General features: G+C 44.4%; 2 protein-coding genes across 3 annotated transcripts in view; one reads left to right on the top strand and one right to left on the bottom strand.

Moving 5' to 3' along the window:
- Positions 1 to 17755, bottom strand: part of LOC137562895 (large ribosomal subunit protein eL28-like) — a 28672-nt gene extending 10917 nt beyond the window's left edge. The window contains exons 1-3 of the mRNA XM_068274701.1: positions 17426 to 17755; positions 7572 to 7661; positions 6108 to 6231 (exon numbers count right to left, since the gene is read on the bottom strand). Of these exons, the coding sequence (XP_068130802.1) occupies positions 6108 to 6231; positions 7572 to 7652 (205 nt within the window). The 5' untranslated portion in view covers positions 7653 to 7661; positions 17426 to 17755. The remainder of the gene's footprint in view (positions 1 to 6107; positions 6232 to 7571; positions 7662 to 17425) is intronic.
- FHIP2B (FHF complex subunit HOOK interacting protein 2B) overlaps positions 17655 to 18494 on the top strand; it is a 44167-nt gene continuing 43327 nt past the window's right edge. The window contains exon 1 of one of the 2 annotated variants that reach the window (XM_068274698.1): positions 17655 to 17835. In XM_068274698.1, the coding sequence (XP_068130799.1) occupies positions 17791 to 17835 (45 nt within the window). In that variant the 5' untranslated portion in view covers positions 17655 to 17790. Of the gene's footprint in view, positions 17836 to 17895; positions 17992 to 18494 lie in introns of those variants that run through there. The other variant, XM_068274700.1, reaches the window with a different exon arrangement.

Genomic DNA, 18494 nt, shown 5'->3' with positions numbered 1-18494 from the left:
CATTACAAACAGCACCATGGAGGTAGTTTTAGAGGCAGTGAAGTGACAATACTTATGTCAGTTAAAAAGGGAGTGAGAAAAATAGATATAGAAAAACAACTGAGACGTGCCGAGACAATATGTGGCTTTATAGATGAAATATATATCCACAAGAGGTAAGCGCTCACAGCTAATTTTAGGCAAACATACATATAACATATAGATTTTGTCAAGGCTTTAGCATCTATCCCGTTCGCCTCCTCTTAAGCAATATAATGTTATATAAAGAGGTTGGCGCTCAGGATACCCATACCCTCTCAGAGGTTAAAATACTCAGTACATAGTGAAAACAACAATTGGGATAAAACATTCCTCTGTAGTCCATATATCAATGTAAAAGTTAAAATGTCCAAGTGCTATGGCCCTAAATTTTCAACACGTTGCTGCTGGAGTTTTCCCTCTTCCAGATGTCACAAATACTGTACTCCTGGCTGATATTACAATAGCAGACCTCCACCAACACCCTTTGTGGTCCACTCACCGCTATCCTAGACCAACAAATGGTCTATATGCGCCTTGGGACCGCTACCGGGTCGTCCCCCACCTCTCCAGCAAGAAAGTTCCACTGTTAGCACCAGACCACTTCTTCAAAGGAACCAGCCTTCATATTCATCCTCATGAAAAAAACTCCATATAGTGTAATACTGCTAAAATTAATTTATTTAAAACAAGCAATTGCACTCACATGTATCCTCTTAAAAACAGCGCATAGAGTGTTGTTCAAGCGGGCTCTCCCCCGCATAGGTGGCCAGGCTGGCAGGCTCGTCTGAACGTATTCCCCCGTCTTCCGCCGCGCGTACGGAGATCAGGAACGCCACACGTGTCCCCCTCGCCGCCGCTCACCCACACGCTTGCACTTCCGCCTTCACGTCAGACTCCGCCCTATCGATTTCGTCACACAGTGACTCATCAGGGGCATTTTTTCATGAGGATGAATATGAAGGCTGGTTCCTTTGAAGAAGTGGTCTGGTGCTAACAGTGGAACTTTCTTGCTGGAGAGGTGGGGGACGACCCGGTAACGGTCCCAAGGCGCATATATACCATTTGTTGGTCTAGGATAGCGGTGAGTGGACCACAAAGGGTGTTGGTGGAGGTCTGCTATTGTAATATCAGCCAGGAGTACAGTATTTGTGACATCTGGAAGAGGGAAAACTCCAGCAGCAACGTGTTGAAAATTTAGGGCCATAGCACTTGGACATTTTAACTTTTACATTGATATATGGACTACAGAGGAATGTTTTATCCCAATTGTTGTTTTCACTATGTACTGAGTATTTTAACCTCTGAGAGGGTATGAGTATCCTGAGCGCCAACCTCTTTATATAACTTTATAGATGAAATACTTTGGCACCAAATGGACTGAACTCAGAGATAGACTGAAAAATCAATCTCTAATGATCCCACAAAGTGAATGTCGTAATAGTTAACATCTCAATGTGTAGTATAAATAGTCGTAACTTCAATCTGCCTCTTCCTCTTTGAGTGTGTGCATACAGTGGAGGAAATAATTATTTGACCCCTCACTGATTTTGTAAGCTTGTCCAATGACAAAGAAATGAAGTCTCAGAACAGTATCATTTCAATGGTAGGTTTATTTTAACAGTGGCAGATAGCACAACAAAAGGAAAAATCGAAAAAAATAACCTTAAATAAAAGATAGCAACTGATTTGCATTTCATTGAGTGAAATAAGTTTTTGAACCCCTACCAACAAATAAGAGTTCTGGCTCCCACAGAGTGGTTAGACACTTCTACTCAATTAGTCACCCTCATTAAAGAGAATCTGTAACGTTAAAACGTCCCCTGGGGGGTACTCACCTCGGATGGGGGAAGCCTCAGGATCCTAATGAGGCTTCCCACGCCGTCTGCCGTCCCTCGGGGGTCTCGCTGTAGCCCTCCGTACAGCGGTGACGTAATATTTACCTTTGCAGGCTCCTGCGCAGGCGCTCTGGCTGCTTTCGCTCCGAAGGAGGCGGAAATACCCGATCTCAGTCGGGTCCGCTCTACTGCGCAGGCGCAAGTCTCCGGCGCCTGCGCAGTAGAGCGGACCCGACTGAGATCGGGTATTTCCGCCTCCTTCGGAGCGAAAGCAGCCACAGCGCCCCCGCTGGAGCCTGCAAAGGTAAATATTGAATTGAACAGTCGGCACAGTCGCCGGCTGTTCGGAGGGCTGCAGCGAGACCTCCGTGGGACAGAGGACGGCGTGGGAAGCCTCATTAGGATCCTGAGGCTTCCCCCACCCGAGGTGAGTACCCCCCAGGGGATCTTTTTGTCGTTACAGAGTCTCTTTAAGGTCACCTGTCTTAACTAGTCACCTGTATAAAAGACACCTGTCCACAGAATCAATCAATCAAGCAGACTCCAAACTCTCCAACATGGGAAAGACCAAAAAGCTGTCCAAGGATGTCAGAGACAAAATTGTAGACCTGCACAAGGCTGGAATGGGCTACAAAACCATTAGCAAGAAGCTGGGAGAGAAGGTGACAACTGTTGGTGCGATTGTTCGAAAATGGAAGGAGCACAAAATGACCATCAATCGACCTCGCTCTGGGGCTCCACGCAAGATCTCACCTCGTGGGGTGTCAATGGTTCTGAGAAAGGTGAAAAAGCATTCTAGAACTACACGGGAGGAGTTAGTGAATGACCTCAAAATAGCAGGGACCACAGTCACCAAGAAAACCATTGGATCACATTACACCGCAATGGATTAAAATCCTGCAGGGCTCGCAAGGTCCCCCTGCTCAAGAAGGCACATGTGCAGGCCCGTCTGAAGTTTGCCAATGAACACCTGAATGATTCTGTGAGTGACTGGGAGAAGGTGCGGTGGTCTGATGAGACCAAAATAGAGCTCTTTGGCATTAACTCAACTCGCTGTGTCGCCTATGACCCCAAAAACACCGTCCCCATCGTCAAGCATGGGGGTGGAAACATTTTGCTTTGGGGGTGTTTTTCTGCTAAGGGCACAGGACAACTTAATTGCATTAACGGGAAAATGGACGGAGCCATGTATCGTGAAATCCTGAACGACAACCTCCTTCCCTCTGCCAGGAAACTGAAAATGGGTCATGGATGGGTGTTCCAGCACAACAATGACCCAAAACATACAGCAAAGGCAACAAAAGGAGTGGCTCAAGAAGAAGCACATTAAGGTCATGGAGTGGCGTTTTCCTAGGTAAAAGAAAGTCCATAGACTTTCATTTTACCATTCACACTAAACGCCGCGTTTTGGAGCGTTGCGTTTCAACGCTCCCAGGCGCTTTTTCTGGGCCTACCGCGGCGTTTCTCATTACAATTGATTGTAATGTATAGGCGTTAAAACGCCTTGAAAACGCCTGCAGCCAAAACGCAGCGTTTTAGCCTTTCACCGCTGCCTGTAGTGTGAAAGAGGGATTTAGAGATGATCTGCAAAGAGCAGTGGACCAACATTCCTCCTAAAATGTGTGCAAACTTGGTCATCAATTACAAGAAATGTTTGACCTCTGTGCTTGCAAAGAAGGGTTTTTCCACTAAGTATTAAGTCTTTTATTGTTAGAGGGTTCAAAAACTTATTTCACTCAATGAAATGCAAATCAGTTGCTATATTTAAGGTTATTTTTTCGATTTTCCTTTTGATGTGCTATCTGCCACTGTTAAAATAAACCTACCATTGAAATGATACTGTTCTCAGACTTTTCATTTCTTTGTCATTGGACAAACTTACAAAATCAGTGAGGGGTCAAATAATTATTTCCTGCACTGTATAATGTGTAATGATGTGTGTTCTCCTTTAATAAATTATGTTGCAAGTGAGGTACAGAGGGGTCCTGTTTGGATATATGTGTGCTTTGTATATGCTGGGTAGTTTTTTAGTCATCCTATAACGGTGTTTCCCTTTAAGAAATTATGCTGTGAATGAAGGGTAATGAGAAGTATGTCTGTCTGGATGTATGTATGCATACCATATGCTGGGCGGTTTTTCAATCACCCTAAAAAACAGTGTAGAAATATTGACCTGAACCATGTTCTCTGGCAATTTGAATTCCTCTTACCAGAATGTCAGCAGTAATGAATAAAAGGCTAAGAGGCCACTCTGTCAACTTAGAGTGAACTCTTAAATCTTCTCTGTCTCCCATGATATATGCTACGCGATATGGGCAATGATGCCAGTATTAAAGATGGCGCTGTTGCAGTAGTCAGGTGACAGCTATGATATATAAGAGGCTGAGAAATCCCCTTGCCACGCCCTACACCCTGAGGAAGGCCGTGATTGGCCGAAACATGTAGGTGGGCGAAGCCAAAGACGCCTACCTACACCCGTGTCCCACACTGATCTCCGCTGAGAAGCTGTTAGAACGCGGATCGATCGCGGGACGTAGCTTGGCTATCCACAGGGGATCCCCTACCCGTGCACACAGCCAGCAGGCGCACATGGAAGAGTGAGTACGCATACACTAAGGCAATTTCTTAACTGCGGTGAGCGGGTGTAAACAGGGTAATACTGCCCGCTCAAGCAATGACTGATCACTTAAGCTGAATTGCTATGCCTATACTATGAATGCTGCTGCATACCACTATGTTTCACCAATGCTGTGAGCCAAATTGATGAACGTCTACCTAACGTGCTGTACATTTAAAAGCTAAGCCTGCATGAAAAAACTGGACATTAGCTCAACTAATGCTTACTAATATCAACTTGACTGGACTGGCGTTCTATACTAACTATCACCATTAGAGTATGAGGAATGCTCTTTGAAATATATGCAAGAACTGCATGTTTCTTTCCAGGCTCTAACAAATTGGAATGTTTTACAGAATTACTCACTGATGTCATTTATACTCAGTGCTGTGATGTTTGCATGCAAGCGAATATCTGATAGCTAGGCCTGTGTAGCTCACAAGTAATCTGACGTGCATGTTGCTGCTGGTGTGTGAAGGAGTGAATGGAGGACCCCAGAGTGGAAAGTGGTGGCGATCTGGTTGAGCTTTAACCCTTTGATTTTAGTACTTTTTAACTAGTGTGATTTAGTGTGTTTTTGAAGGTTCCAATAAAGCTTTTTTCTAATTTTTGAACTTGAGGTCTCATAGCATCTTCTTACCCTCTTCCTATATTTAATAAGTTATATTTTAGGTACTATAGTACTAGTTAGGTAGGTCATGTTTTAGGGTCTGTTGACAGTCCCAGTGTTTGTTGTTTATTGTACCCAATACTATTCATTTTAGTGAAGTGTTAGCCCTTTAATTACATGGGGCTTTTTACAGCTCCCTGTATACTGTGAGGGCCCACTGGTGGCTCCGTAAAGTGGCAACACAGTATGCAAGTCACACAGACTGCATGTGCGGCCCCCGTACAAACGCCTATCTTGATCATGCTTCTGGTCCCGGGAGAATTCTGTGCATGTGCAGCTCTTGAAAAAAAATGAACCATGCATTGCATTCCCATTGCCGGGAGCGTTCTGCACATGCATGGTTCTTGAAAGAATGCATTCTGAGCGTGATCATCAGACAGGGCCGTGCACGTGCAGTTGGAGAAACTCACGCTCAGGTTGTACACCTTGTGGAGCCGCCAGAAGGAAAATGGAGGGGACACTGAGGGATCTCACAGAATACAGGAGGAAGAAGCCCCAGGCAAGTAAAAGGCCACAAGTTTAAGCACTGTTCAAGTGTGTTTTAATGCAAGTCTAGGTGTGAATGGAGATGAGGAAATAGGAGACAACTGCCAGAACAAACCACAGGCATTAGTTAAAACGTGAAAAATGCTTGCTGTGGCGATTGGGTGAAGTTTAAGGCCATTTTACAACTGCATTAGCAAGTGGCCCTACTGCATTCACTCTGTTTCAATGCCATTTTACCACAGCAGTTCAGGAGAACTGTCTCTCAGATGCAGCATTTTTGACAACAGATTAGTGGTCAATTTGCTGCCAGCCGCTTAATAACCACTCCCACAAAATGCTAAGAATTAATCGATGTAAACTACGCATCTAATTGGCCCAGTTACAAGCTGCATGCAACTGGGATTAAATAAGCATCTGTGTCAAAATTATTTGCATCTCATTGACCATAAACAGGAAAGAAGAGGACAAGGAAACTCACCAGCACGTTTCTTCAAGACCACAATGATCCCCTTTCCATCTGCAGCAGGCTCAACGCCAACTGTTTTCTTGTGGATCAGTCCATTGTAGCGAAAGGAGTTCCTCGCTTTCAGGTTGTTGGGCTCCTACATCAAAGTGAATGAAAAAAAATCAATCTATTCTAACAGAAAGAAGACTGACTCCAATGAACATGTCATGCCTCTTCAGGGTACATCACAAACATCTACTTTCCAGAGGAAAACTGACTAGGACTGAGACCCAGTGCACACTAAAAAAGCACTAGCGTAATCGCAAACGCTCAGTGTTTTTGAAGTGATTTTTCAGCGCGATTCTAGGCATGTGCCTAGCGATTTTGTAAACCTGCCTTGCAATTTTTGGAGTAGTGTTTTTTTTATATTTTGTTACAGTAGAGCTGTAATTGAACAGCTTCTGTAACAAAAACCGCTTGGAAAATAAAAAAAAAAATCGCTCTGATCTAGTGCTTTTCAGAGCGATTTCCCACTTTCCTATACTTAACATTGAGGCTGAATCGCCTCAAATCAGAAAAAAAAATTGCTGCAGGAGCCGCATTTGTGCGCATTGGGGGGAGGGGGGGACACAAAAAAAAAAAAAAAACACACCACATCGCTCTGGTGTGCTCCATCCCATCCAAATACATTAGCCAAGCGCTTTTCAAAGCGCTGGCAATTTTTAAAGGGCTCGCAAGCGCTCTTGGTGTGCACCAGCCCTTACTATAAGCCCATTCCAGTGACTGGTGGCTGCACTGATACACAGCAGGGAGAGAAGGCAGACAAGTTTAAACTTCACTCAGAAAAGTTGAGTAGTTTATACAAAGAGGCCTATGTGACACGGTTGTCCTTCAAAATCTGACAGCGAGTCTGGGGTATATGGTTGAATACCCCTTAAACCGCAATGAAATAGCCATAAGGGATACCCTTGTAACTGCTCAAAATAGGTCAAACGTGCCTCATCAGCCCCCCACCAACCATTTGAACTGCTCTAGGATGTGCGATAGAATACATCCAAACAGAACATTATGATGCCTCTGAGTATACAGTAACTGTAATCTGTCAATTCACTTCCAAAGTCCTCAGACATTATTTCTGTTAATGCTTTTAAAATGCTGGCGAGTTTGTCCCTTTGTAGTGTTCTATGTAAGTTAACCAAGGTAAGAAACTAAGGACTGGTTCACATGGGAGACTGTGGCTCATTTCCCATGTCGTTTGTCATGAATGGACAGCACCTGTACTGTAGTACCACGTTCCAATCCCAATTTTTCCTGTCATTTCAGCCAACCCTGGAAGTAGCATACTGCGTCCAGTGTCACCACCGCATCTCTGTGTCCCACTTTTGGGAGGAAAACCCCCAGAAACCACCAAAAGATTTCTGCCTTTCTGCACGCTTGCAGAAAAGCATTTGACTGGCAGACACCCCACACAACTAGCCCTAAAGAAAAGCTACTTACAGTACTATACACCTGATTATTTCTCTTGATCAAAAAACTGGAACAGTTCCTGATGATCATCCATTGCAGGTGAGCAGACATTTTCAAAACCTAAGAAACAGAAAACGATCGAAATGATTAACAACCTAAAAATATCTGGGAAGGCTCAAGAAAAAAAAAAAAAAAAGAAAAAAAAAAGAAAAAGTAATGACAAGTCAGTTTACAATCAAAGAGAAGCCATGCAGACAAAGCTATAATGCTGGGGTGGGGTATATGCAAAACATTCTAGTGGCTAAGCAAAGCAAACACCCCCCCCCATGCAAAAGGCAGAAGGGCACTTAACCACTTTACCACTGAGGGGTTTTACCACTTGAACACAAGAGCAATTTTCACCTTTCAGCGCTCCATCCATTCATTCGTCTATAACTTTATTATTACTTATCGCAATGAAATTAACTATATCTTGTTTTTTTCGCCACCAATTAGGCTTTCTTTAGGTGGGACATTATGCCAAGAATTATTTTATTCTAAATGTGTTTTAATGGGAAAATAGGAAAAAATGTGGGAAAAAATTATTTTTCAGTTTTTGGCCATTATAGTTTTTAAATAATGCATGCTACTGTAATTAAAACCCATGAAATGTATTTGCCCATTTGTCCCGGTTATAAAACCGTTTAAATTATGTCCCATCACAATGTTTGGCGCCAATATTTTATTTGGAAATAAAGGTGCATTTTTTTCAGTTTTGCGTCCATCCCTAATTACAAGCCCGCAGTTTACAAAGTAACAGTGTTATACCCTCTTGACAAATATTTAAAAGACCACTTTACTTACGGTAAAGTCTTTTCCAGTAGTCATGAGGACAGCACCCCTGGATGAGACTTGTCTCCCTCCCCACTGTGGACAGGAAACTGTTAAAAGAAGAATTTGCATAAGCAATAGGCAGCCACATATAAGATACTACACCTGCCACAGTACCTCAGTTAATAAAAAGATGACACGGACATTTAATGATGCTTACACAAACTTATTTCTCTTTCCTACCCAAATAAGGGCGGGTTGCAGGGGTGCTGTCCTCATGACTACTGGAAAAGACTTTACCGTAAGTAAAGTGGTCTTTCCCAGAACGTCATTTCGGACAGCACCCCTGGATGAGACGATATACAAGAGTTAAAACCTTAGGGTGGGACCACAGCTTGCAAAACTTTCCTTCTGAAGAATAAACCTGAAGACAGATACATTAAGGCGATAGTGCTTTACAAACGTATTGTGACTTGACCAGGTCGCAGCTCTGCAAATCTGATCTATAGAGGCCCCTGCCATCTCTGTCCAAGAAGTCGAAATTCCTCTTGTGGAATGAGCCATGATAGAATTGAATTGCTCCCCCTGTGTCTGATATGCTAATGAAATAGCCCAAACAAATGTATAATCTGTGTAGGATTTAATTAAGGAAGATTTCTCCCAATTAATGATCCAACCTAGATCTTGTAGTAAGACTATTGTCGTAACAATCTGATCTCTAACCGTATTGGGAGATGTCCCCCAAAACAGAAAAATTAAGGTAACCCAAAATGTTAACCTTTCTCTGTCTAAGTGTAGCCAGAACCCCAGACATTACCTTCATAAACAACCCTGGAGCTGAGGATAATCCGAAGGGCAAAGCATTCAACTGATACATTCTTACCACTTCCTCCATCTGGATGGCAAACCTTAAGTATTATTGAGAAGACAGATGTATCGGTAATTGAAGATACGCATCTTTTCAGTGTAGGAAGGCTAGGAAATCGTCCTTCTGTAAGAGATGAATAATAGATCAAATCCATCCTGAATTTTCTGTATTTTACCTTCTGGTTTAGACTCTTTAAATTTAGTATGAACTGATAATTTCCCTGTAGCTCCTTTACTAGAAAAAACACAGGGCAATAGAATCCCTGTCCTCTGACATTTCGGTACTTCTCGAATTACCCTTTTTTTCTAAACAGGGAAAGGACTTCCGATTGTAGGGCTGAAAACTTTATTTGGTCCTGCAAGCGGGGAGTAATGCAAAAGTTCTGAAAAGGAGGCTGGCTGAACTCTATTCTGTATCCCTCCAAAAACCACCTTAAGGGCTCTTTCCCACTAAGACGTTGCGTTAGATGCGACGCTAAGGTTACATAACGTGCCCCCAACGCAACGCATGTGAGCTTTGAAGTTGGATGCTATTTAGAGCCACGTTATGCGTCTCCTGATGGGTCTGTGATGCGTACTTTTTGACGCATACTATCGGACGAAAACGGCGCATGCGGCAAAAGACTGTGGAGAGCACGTGATCGGAAAACTCTGCATCACGTGGTCCTGCCAGCCAATAAACTGCCGCTCCAGGAAGTTAACACTGCAGTGCATATTAATTAGTCATGTGGCTGGCCACAACAGCGGACTCTCCCCTCTCCTGCAAGAAAAAACAAAAAACACACATTATTGAGCATATGCAAACAGTCTAATGCGGCTAAAACCGTCTATAACGCACAGCATGATGCACTTTCTTTAAACGTCCAGCGTTAGAGTGTAACACAACGTGGGCACTGTGAACAGCCCATTGATTTTTCATTACTGTGAGCTGGACTGCGTTACAAGCTGCTCTAACCTGCGCCTGTAACGTCCCACTGTGAAAGAAGCCTAAATAACCAATATTTTGTGCACTGTAGTTGCCATGTTTTGAAATTTGCAATTCTCCATCTCACTGGAATACTAGCGTCATTGCTTATCTGACTTCTTGGTAAAAGTGAAGTTGGACTTAGGGCCGGTTCACATTACAAACGCGGACGGCCACGCATGCGGAAGGCAACGCGTACGAACGCACGCCATCCGCGTTTGCATGCGTTGCGTGGCTGATCCCATCACTGAAAAGTGAATGGGACAGCCGCGCGTTTTTGCTAAATCTGCGTGCAGCATGCGTTCCCGGACCGCACAGGTCCGGAACGCATGCAGTGTGAACAGACAGTGCACTCTATGCACTGTCTGATGTCGTGCGTGTTGGCCTTCTGCACGCGTTTCCAAAATGCAGCTGGAAACCTGTGCAGTCTGAACAGGCCCTTAGGCTTCTGTGACTTGTAGAGAGCCCATCTCCTGCCCTTAGAGGACTAGGGATCTGACTTATTCTTAGAAGGAGGGACGAAAGGACCGTTTACTTTGAAAAGGTCCTTTCTTAAAGGAATACTATCGATACCCAAGTGTTCTAAAATGACAATGTACAAATAATGTCTAAGTTGCTGTGTAAACATTTTCATACTTTTCATGTTAAATATCAGAGGCAAAAGCTGTAATATACTGAGGGTAGGATTAGCTATATTGGGACAAATCAATTGCAGGAGGGGTGTCTACTTCAATGCACAGCCAGAGTTGCATATCGGACTACAGAAAGCAAATATCAAACAAACTCTGAAAGCAAAAAAACAGTATGAAAAGCTGTAACAATTAGTTACATTTCCTCTGCTCTCTACAGACACTTCAGTCCGAAACAGGACACAGAAGTTGCAGCTGTTCTCTCTGTCACACACAGTTACACAGAGTTATCTGATCAAGTGTGAGGGGAATTTCCCCTCTCCTCATGGGTCAGAGTCAGTTTTGTCAGTAAAGTTTGAAAGCATTTTGATAACAGTAAACAAAGAGGTTGCTACTAAAATGTATACACCAGTACTTAGCAACACTTCCCAAACAATTCCTGTGTCAATTGAAAATATGTGAATCGATAGAATTCCTTTAACAGGAATACTTTTTTTTTTTTTTTTTTTTTTTTTTTTTTTTTAATGTGTGTCTGCCGTTCTGTCTAGAGGGTTGTCTAACTGACTCAAACAGCAGACCCCCTTCACAAGGTACACCACATAACTTGATTTTGAAGAATTGTCATCATTCCAAGTTTTTTACCCCTACACCTCTTCTGGCTGAATTAACTAATGCCGTAGTTCTGGCCATAAGTTTAACCATATCACCTGAAGCGTCCACTAGATAATTGGAAGCATTCCAAACTTTAGGGAAATCATTCAAAATTTCCCAGAAATCCTCAAAAAAGTAGGTCAGTTTTGTTTGATACCCTTGAAAAATATGGATCTAATTTAGGCGGGGTTCCCCAAAACCCTGATCTTCAGGAGAAAAACATTTAGACAATGATCTGGGCCAAAAAAAAAAACTTTTCCTAGATTATCCCACTCCTTAATCCTAATCTTAAGAGTAGCATGGACTGGAATAAGCCGAGAATGAGGATCCGCCAAACTCTCATACATTTGATCCAAAGGTGTCAAAGATTTCTGCTCAGACTTAATACCTATTAGTAAGTCTTTCATTAATTCAGGAAAAAACCATTGCGGTTAGGGCTCTTTTCCACTATGAAATGCGATCGCAACCGCATTTGCGATCCCAATCGCACTTCAATTTCCACTATGCGATTGCGCTACTATACTTATAGTACAGCTCAATTGCATACAATGCAGGAGGATGACGATTGTGCTTTGTCCAAATCGCATCGCAATCAGATTGCACTAATGGAAATTGCTGCTGCAGTTTCCATTAGTTTAACGTACCTCGTGATCAGAATCAAATCGTAACTCGCAGAGTAATGAAAAAAAAGGCCCTTAGTCAGTTTTACTCAAATCTTCCTCCTAGTTTGATACATTTTCTCTGTGCAGAGAGAGTTACTATAAAGGAGGCAGCCCCAGCATTCCTTTACATGTGCATTTTTGTTTAAATTGCCTCTCCTTGCCCTGAATCTGTCTAGTTCTTTTAAACAATCTATTTAATTGCTGCAGCTTAGAAGAACTTCAAGAATGTTACACATGCAGGCTTTCTGATGTGAAATTTATCTGAAAACAGGTACCCAAGGGGTTAAAAACACAGCCTGGGTATTCTGGGATGCAGTTTGTTCTGCTCTCACTTCAGCTGCCTGGGAGGTCTGTCTCTCCATTAGCTTGCCTGTTATGGCTGGCTTGTCGCCTTCTCTAAACAGCCAGGGTTTCTCTGCTCACTTTTGCCTGCTTTAATTTTTATGAATTAACCTTCAGTGACCTGTGTTGTGATAATCTCCGCACAAGGCGGTAATTTCCCGCACCTGCTCAGGAATTATAGATTTTCATGCGGACACAGGTTTTATGAATGCACACTTTGCTAAATGGTGAGTAAAGTCAGCTGTTTTGAGCATTACCGCATGCAGGAATGCTCAATAAATAGAGGCCTATGTCTCTTGGAAGCAGGAGGCATAGTTGGAGGTGCAGACAACATAGGAGATGATGGATTAGCTATAACAGGTAGATAAGCCATAGCAGTACTAGTCCCAGGCCCATCTGAAGCAGCTGAGGCGGTAGAAGCAATAGCAGAATCTTTAATTTCCTATTGCTGTGGACCTTCTCTGTACAATACTGGCACAATTTCCATTCAGAGTTGCCAATCCATGCTGACTGGACTGAGTAGAAGATTTTTCAGACTTTTCCACCTTCTCAGTCTTATGTCTTTTGGGGTATAAAACATAATAAACGATAGCCAGCCATTAGACAAATCCCTCTATACATAACATACATCCTGCCAAGCAGAAGAAACATAATCACATCTACTTGCCAGAGAGGGATCCTGGGCAGATTCAGCAGATTGTGCAGGAGCTGACCCAGAGGCGTCCTCCATGATCCCAGCCACAAACCAGAGTGCATCATGGACTCTACAAACTTATACCTGTGCTGCTGATTTGATGCAGCTGATCCAATTATGCATGCGGCCCCTGCCGGCTAAGCATATGCTTAATCAGCTTCTTACCTTAAGGAATCAGCTGTATGCAGATTCCTAATCACCGCCGCGGCCCCTGCCGCCCGGCTCAGACTTCAGATCACGCGGGACGCCAGCGCGCGACTACCTCCGGTTAAACCGGAAGTGAACTCTCTCCAATGCACGCACCTGCGTGCATAAAGTTGCTGCCTCCGATGGAGAAGCCTCCTCCACGCTGCAGGGCTCCGACTGTTCACTGAACAGTGCTGCTTGGAGCCCTGGAAAACGCTGCCCCTGCCGCCTGACATGGATGGCACTCCTGGAGACCTCTCCCATGCATCCCGTCCGGGACAGGAAACTAAACTGAGGTACTGTGGCAGGTGTAGTATCTTATATGTGGCTGCCTATTGCTTATGCAAATTCTTCTTTTAACAGTTTCCTGTCCACAGTGGGGAGGGAGACAAGTCTCATCCAGGGGTGCTGTCCGAAATGACGTTCTGGGAAAAGTTCAGTCCCTAAGGTAACTATTTTGTTTATTTTTTTATTGTATTTTTTTTTTTTAAATAAAAAAAAATAAAAATTGGGGAGTGTGGGAGGTAATGAGTTAATTTATTGTGTTATACAATGTATTTGTATGTGTAAAATATTTTAGGATGTAGTTTACTATTTGGCCACAGTGAGTCTGTTTACATGCGACCTGTAAGCGTCCTTCTGGACGCTTACAGGAAGCAGTAGGAGGCTGGGAGAATCACAATGATCGCGCTGTTTCTAATAGAAGCAGTGGATCATTGCGGGGGCTTAGATCAACGAACGGGAATGGATTTTCCCATTTTACAAAAAAGAAGTGGATATATGCACAGGACTGTAGGGTACAACCTGAGTGCTACTTCCCAGTAATCACAGTGACTCCATTCCAAGAACAAGCGGTTGTGCACATCAGGTAAAACATAGCCTTTATTCCATGAAGTTTAAAATTCCATATACATCACTACCATGGAGAGAGGTACAGGCAGCAAGAGAAAGGTCAACAGCCGTTTCGCGCCTATGTGCTGTGGCGCATCGCCAGGACAATTTGCCCCCAAAGTAAATCTCCTTAAGTACCCCTCTTACCTGTTGAGGCGGTCCGAGCAGGTCTCTCCATGGTGGTGATGTATATGGAATTTTAAACTTCATGGAATAAAGGCTATGTTTTACCCGATGTGCACAACCGCTTGTTCTTGGAATGGAGGGAATGGATTTTCCCGTTCATTGATCTCCGGGCGGGCAGCGGCGCGAACAAGCGGCGGGAGCGCGGACAGCGGCGGTAGGGCAGAAGGTGCGGATTTCTCCATCCCTGGGGGTTAAAGAATGGAAAAAGGGACGGAGAAATTTGTACCGCCGGAAGTAAAGTGGTTAAAGGTAATCAGAGAAAAAGCCTAATTAAAGTTTCATACATACCTGGGGCTTCCTCCAGCCCCATCTGCACGGATTGCTCCCATGCCACCATCCTCAGCCTTCTGCAGCTCTGGTAACGGGTCCCGTAACTTTGGCAATCATGGCCAATTTGACGCATGTGCAGAGCGCTCCCCCCGAGGGAGAATAGTACTGTGCCTGCACAGTAATATTCTCCAGAAAAAGCGCACTGCGCTTGCTTAGACTGGCCGAAGTTACAGGACCCGTTACCGGCGATAGAGAAAGCCGAGGACGGCAGCATGGGAGCGATCCGTGCAGATGGGGCTGGAGGAAGCCCCAGGTATGTTTAAAACTTTGAAGTGAACCGAGCACCATTTTTAGCACCCAGGGCCAGGGAGTGAACTTCCACCGGAAAGAGGACATGTGGTAGTAAGTGGTGGAACGCATCCCATAGGTCGCGTATGAGAGCAATGAAACGCATAGGATCCACGGACTTCTGGGTAAGTTAATTCATTCGAATTCCAAATTCGGTAGTTCACAACTCTGAAGCCCATCCCTGCCCAGGGAATCTCAATAGCACAGGAAAAATGCATGCCAACAATATGTCTTAGTAAAATAAACTTTCATTTTACATTCAAAGTTATTTTATTAGCCTACTTCAGCAGGCCTGCTCATTCCTCCCCAGCAGCAGAGATTTCAGGAAAGGAATTGTTTTATTGGAGTCATTACCAAGAAGTAAACAATACCTTTTCATCAACAGAGGGGGTGGGTAATTAGGACAGTTTCTTCAAAGAGATTATCTAGAGGGAATGTGTCAAGATAGCATCTCTGACCTTTGTAATAAGGACTGTGAGAAGGGGGAGAGGGAAACATGGCAGCTTTTATGCCAGGAGAAATTCCAGCAAAAGAAAGGGTGCTTAGTTCCCTATAACTAGGCTTCATCTCTGGTACACTTAAAATGAACCGAGCACCTTTTTTAGCACTCAGACCATTTCTATAGCCCATGAAAAAGCATGCCAACATTCTGTTTCATTATTAAAATAAACTTTCATTTTACCTTGTATTTTACATTCAAAGTAGTTTTACTAGCCTGTTTAAGCAGGCCTGCCCGACCATCCCCAACCTCAGAGACTTCAGGAAGCTAATTGTTTTATTGATCTAATTACCAAAATGTAAACAATACCTTTTCATTAACAAAGGGGGTGAGTAATTAGGTCTCTTTCTTCAAAGACATTGTGTCTGTCAAAATGTCAAGATAGCATCTCTGACTTCTGTAAATAAGGAATGTGAGAAGAGGAGGGGGAACATGGCAGCTTCTATGCCAGGAGAGATTCCAGTGAAAGACAATGTGCTCAGTTCCTTTTAAGTCAAACGCTGAATGCTGTGGTGCCTCTGTGGCGACGTGCTGGGAGCTGGGATGCCTCTATGGCAGGCTTTCTCAACCAGGGTTCCCTGGAACCCCAGGGTTCCTTGAGGACTCTGCAGGGGTTCCTTGGCATTTTACCCTATCGTGGGGGAAGTATAATAGAGCACACTATAATAGGTGGTACTGTAACAAGTAGCACTAAATTGGGGGCTCAGGAGACAGTATAATGAGTGGCAGTATAATAGGGGGTAGTGAAATAAACAGCCACACATACTTTTAAAGATCATGCCTCCTGCAAAATAAATGCAGGGGTTCCTCAAGATCAAAAAATTCTTTGCAGGGGTTCCTTGAGATCCAAAAGTTATTTTCAGGGTTCCCCCAGGGTAAAAAGGTTGAGAAAGGCTGCTCTATGGTAACCTGCTGGGAGCTTCTATGGTGATATGCTGGGAGCTGGGATGCCTTTACAGCAGTGGTGCCCACACTTTTTGGCTTGTGAGCTACTTTTAAAATTAGCAAGTCAAAATGATCTACCTGTGTACAATTCTAGGAGCACAATTGTATATACAGAATAGAAAATGTAGTGCAGTCAGTATTTACCATGAAGTACTTTGCCATCTACACAATGGACACCCCTGCTCAACAGTGACACACTGGAGTGCCTTTGTGGCGTGCCCACTGGGAGCTGTAGTGCCTCTATGGTGACATGCTGGGAGCTGTAGTACATCTCTGGTGACATGCTGGGAGCTGTAGTACATCTCTGGTGACATGCTGGGAGCTGTGGTGCTTCTGTAGTGGCTACAATAGGACCTTGGGTGCCTCTATGGCAGGGGTGTCAAACTCAAATACAAAGTGGGGCGAAATTGAACGCTGGAAGTGGGCCAACCTCAATGTCTACTAGCCACCTTCCTCCCTTATAAAGTTCCCTGGTATTTAATGGCTCCCCTCAAACCCCTATACAGTCTGCTGGTGTCTAGTGGTCTTCCTCCCTTCCCTATTCAGTCCCCTGGTGTCCATTAGTCCTCCCTCATACGGTTCCCTAGTGCTTCCCCCCTACCCACCCCAAATGGCTTCCCCTCCAAGCTTTCCTGGTGATCTAAAGTGGGCCAAACATAATACAAACTGGGGAAACCACTTGGGGGCCAAAATTAATGGCTCCGAGACCAAATTTGGGCCACGGGCCGGAGTTTGGCATGTATACTCTATGCACATAATGCAGTGACATGCTGGGAGTTGGGGTGCATCTATGGTGACATGCTGGCAGCCTCTGTGGGGACATGCTGTGAGCTGTGGTTCCTCTACGGTGCCATGCTGGGTCCTGTGGTGCCATGCTGGGAGCTGTATCAGTTACGTAGCCCTGTTCACTGCAGTTGTGTGTCCCCAATGTAACTCTCACCGTATACTTTCGTTCTCTACGTCAGTAACCCGTCACTTCAGCTGCTGCCCTCTGCTCTTCAGGCCGCCAAACTCCCCACGCCGTCTTCTTGCACGGCAATCCAACGTTGAAAAGGCTGAAGTTAAACTACGCATGCGTGTCCTAAGCCGCAACTACACTCTGCGCATGCGCAGTATGAGTTGTCTGAAAGTTTGACGATAGGGTGAAATGTTGCAGCACCTGCCCAGACAGGGATGGAAGAGGCGGAGCGGGAGGAGGTGGACTGGGAACCCGGAAATACCGGGGACAAGACCGGAAGTACCGATACAGATGATTCTCCGGTGTAGCCAGTGAGGCCCGGCTACGGCCGGGGCACGGGGGAGGATATGTTGGGACGCATTGGCGCCTTCCTGCAGCAGGCATTGGAAGCGGTAAGTGGGAGGAGCGATCTGAGGCTGGTGACGTCACCCGCCCTGCAGCGTTGCCTGACGTTACAGTGAGCGCTTGTGTTGCTGTGGTATACGTCGCTTTAGGTGTATAGGATGTGTGGTGTTATGTCACTGCTGTTCCTCCTCCTCCGTGACCCGGTATATGACTGGACTCTGTATATAGTGACATGTCACCTGCAATTCCTATATATACATACATACATACATACATACATACATTTGCTGCTGCAGGAGGCAGGGCCAATATTATTATTATCTATTGTATTTATAAAGCGCCAACATATTACGCAGCGCTTCTTGTCAGCTTATGTATTTCAGGAAAAGGGAGAGGGTCTGCAGTAAAATATTTTCCATCCTTGCAGATTTTGCAAAACCCAACTAACTTTTTGCAACCAAGGTCCCAACCAATCTTTTTGCACCTGGTTTGAGGTGGGGAAGAAGAGAGGAGGTTAGGTTTAGGCAGTGTGGTGAAGTTTTTGCAACTTTGTCAGATTTTGCAACAGGTTGCAATAATTTATAGGTAGAAGTATCAGAAAGTGCAACCTATCATTGACTTAGAGGGGTCTCAAACTCAATTTACCTGGGGGACCGCAGGAGGCAAAGTCAGGATGAGGCTGGGCCGCATAAGGAATTTCACAATC

This window comes from Hyperolius riggenbachi, chromosome 3 (assembly GCF_040937935.1).
Source record: "Hyperolius riggenbachi isolate aHypRig1 chromosome 3, aHypRig1.pri, whole genome shotgun sequence".
Lineage (NCBI taxonomy): Eukaryota > Metazoa > Chordata > Amphibia > Anura > Hyperoliidae > Hyperolius > Hyperolius riggenbachi.
The sequence above is the reverse complement of the archived record's forward strand: the minus strand, read 5'-3'. Positions and strand labels throughout refer to the sequence as shown.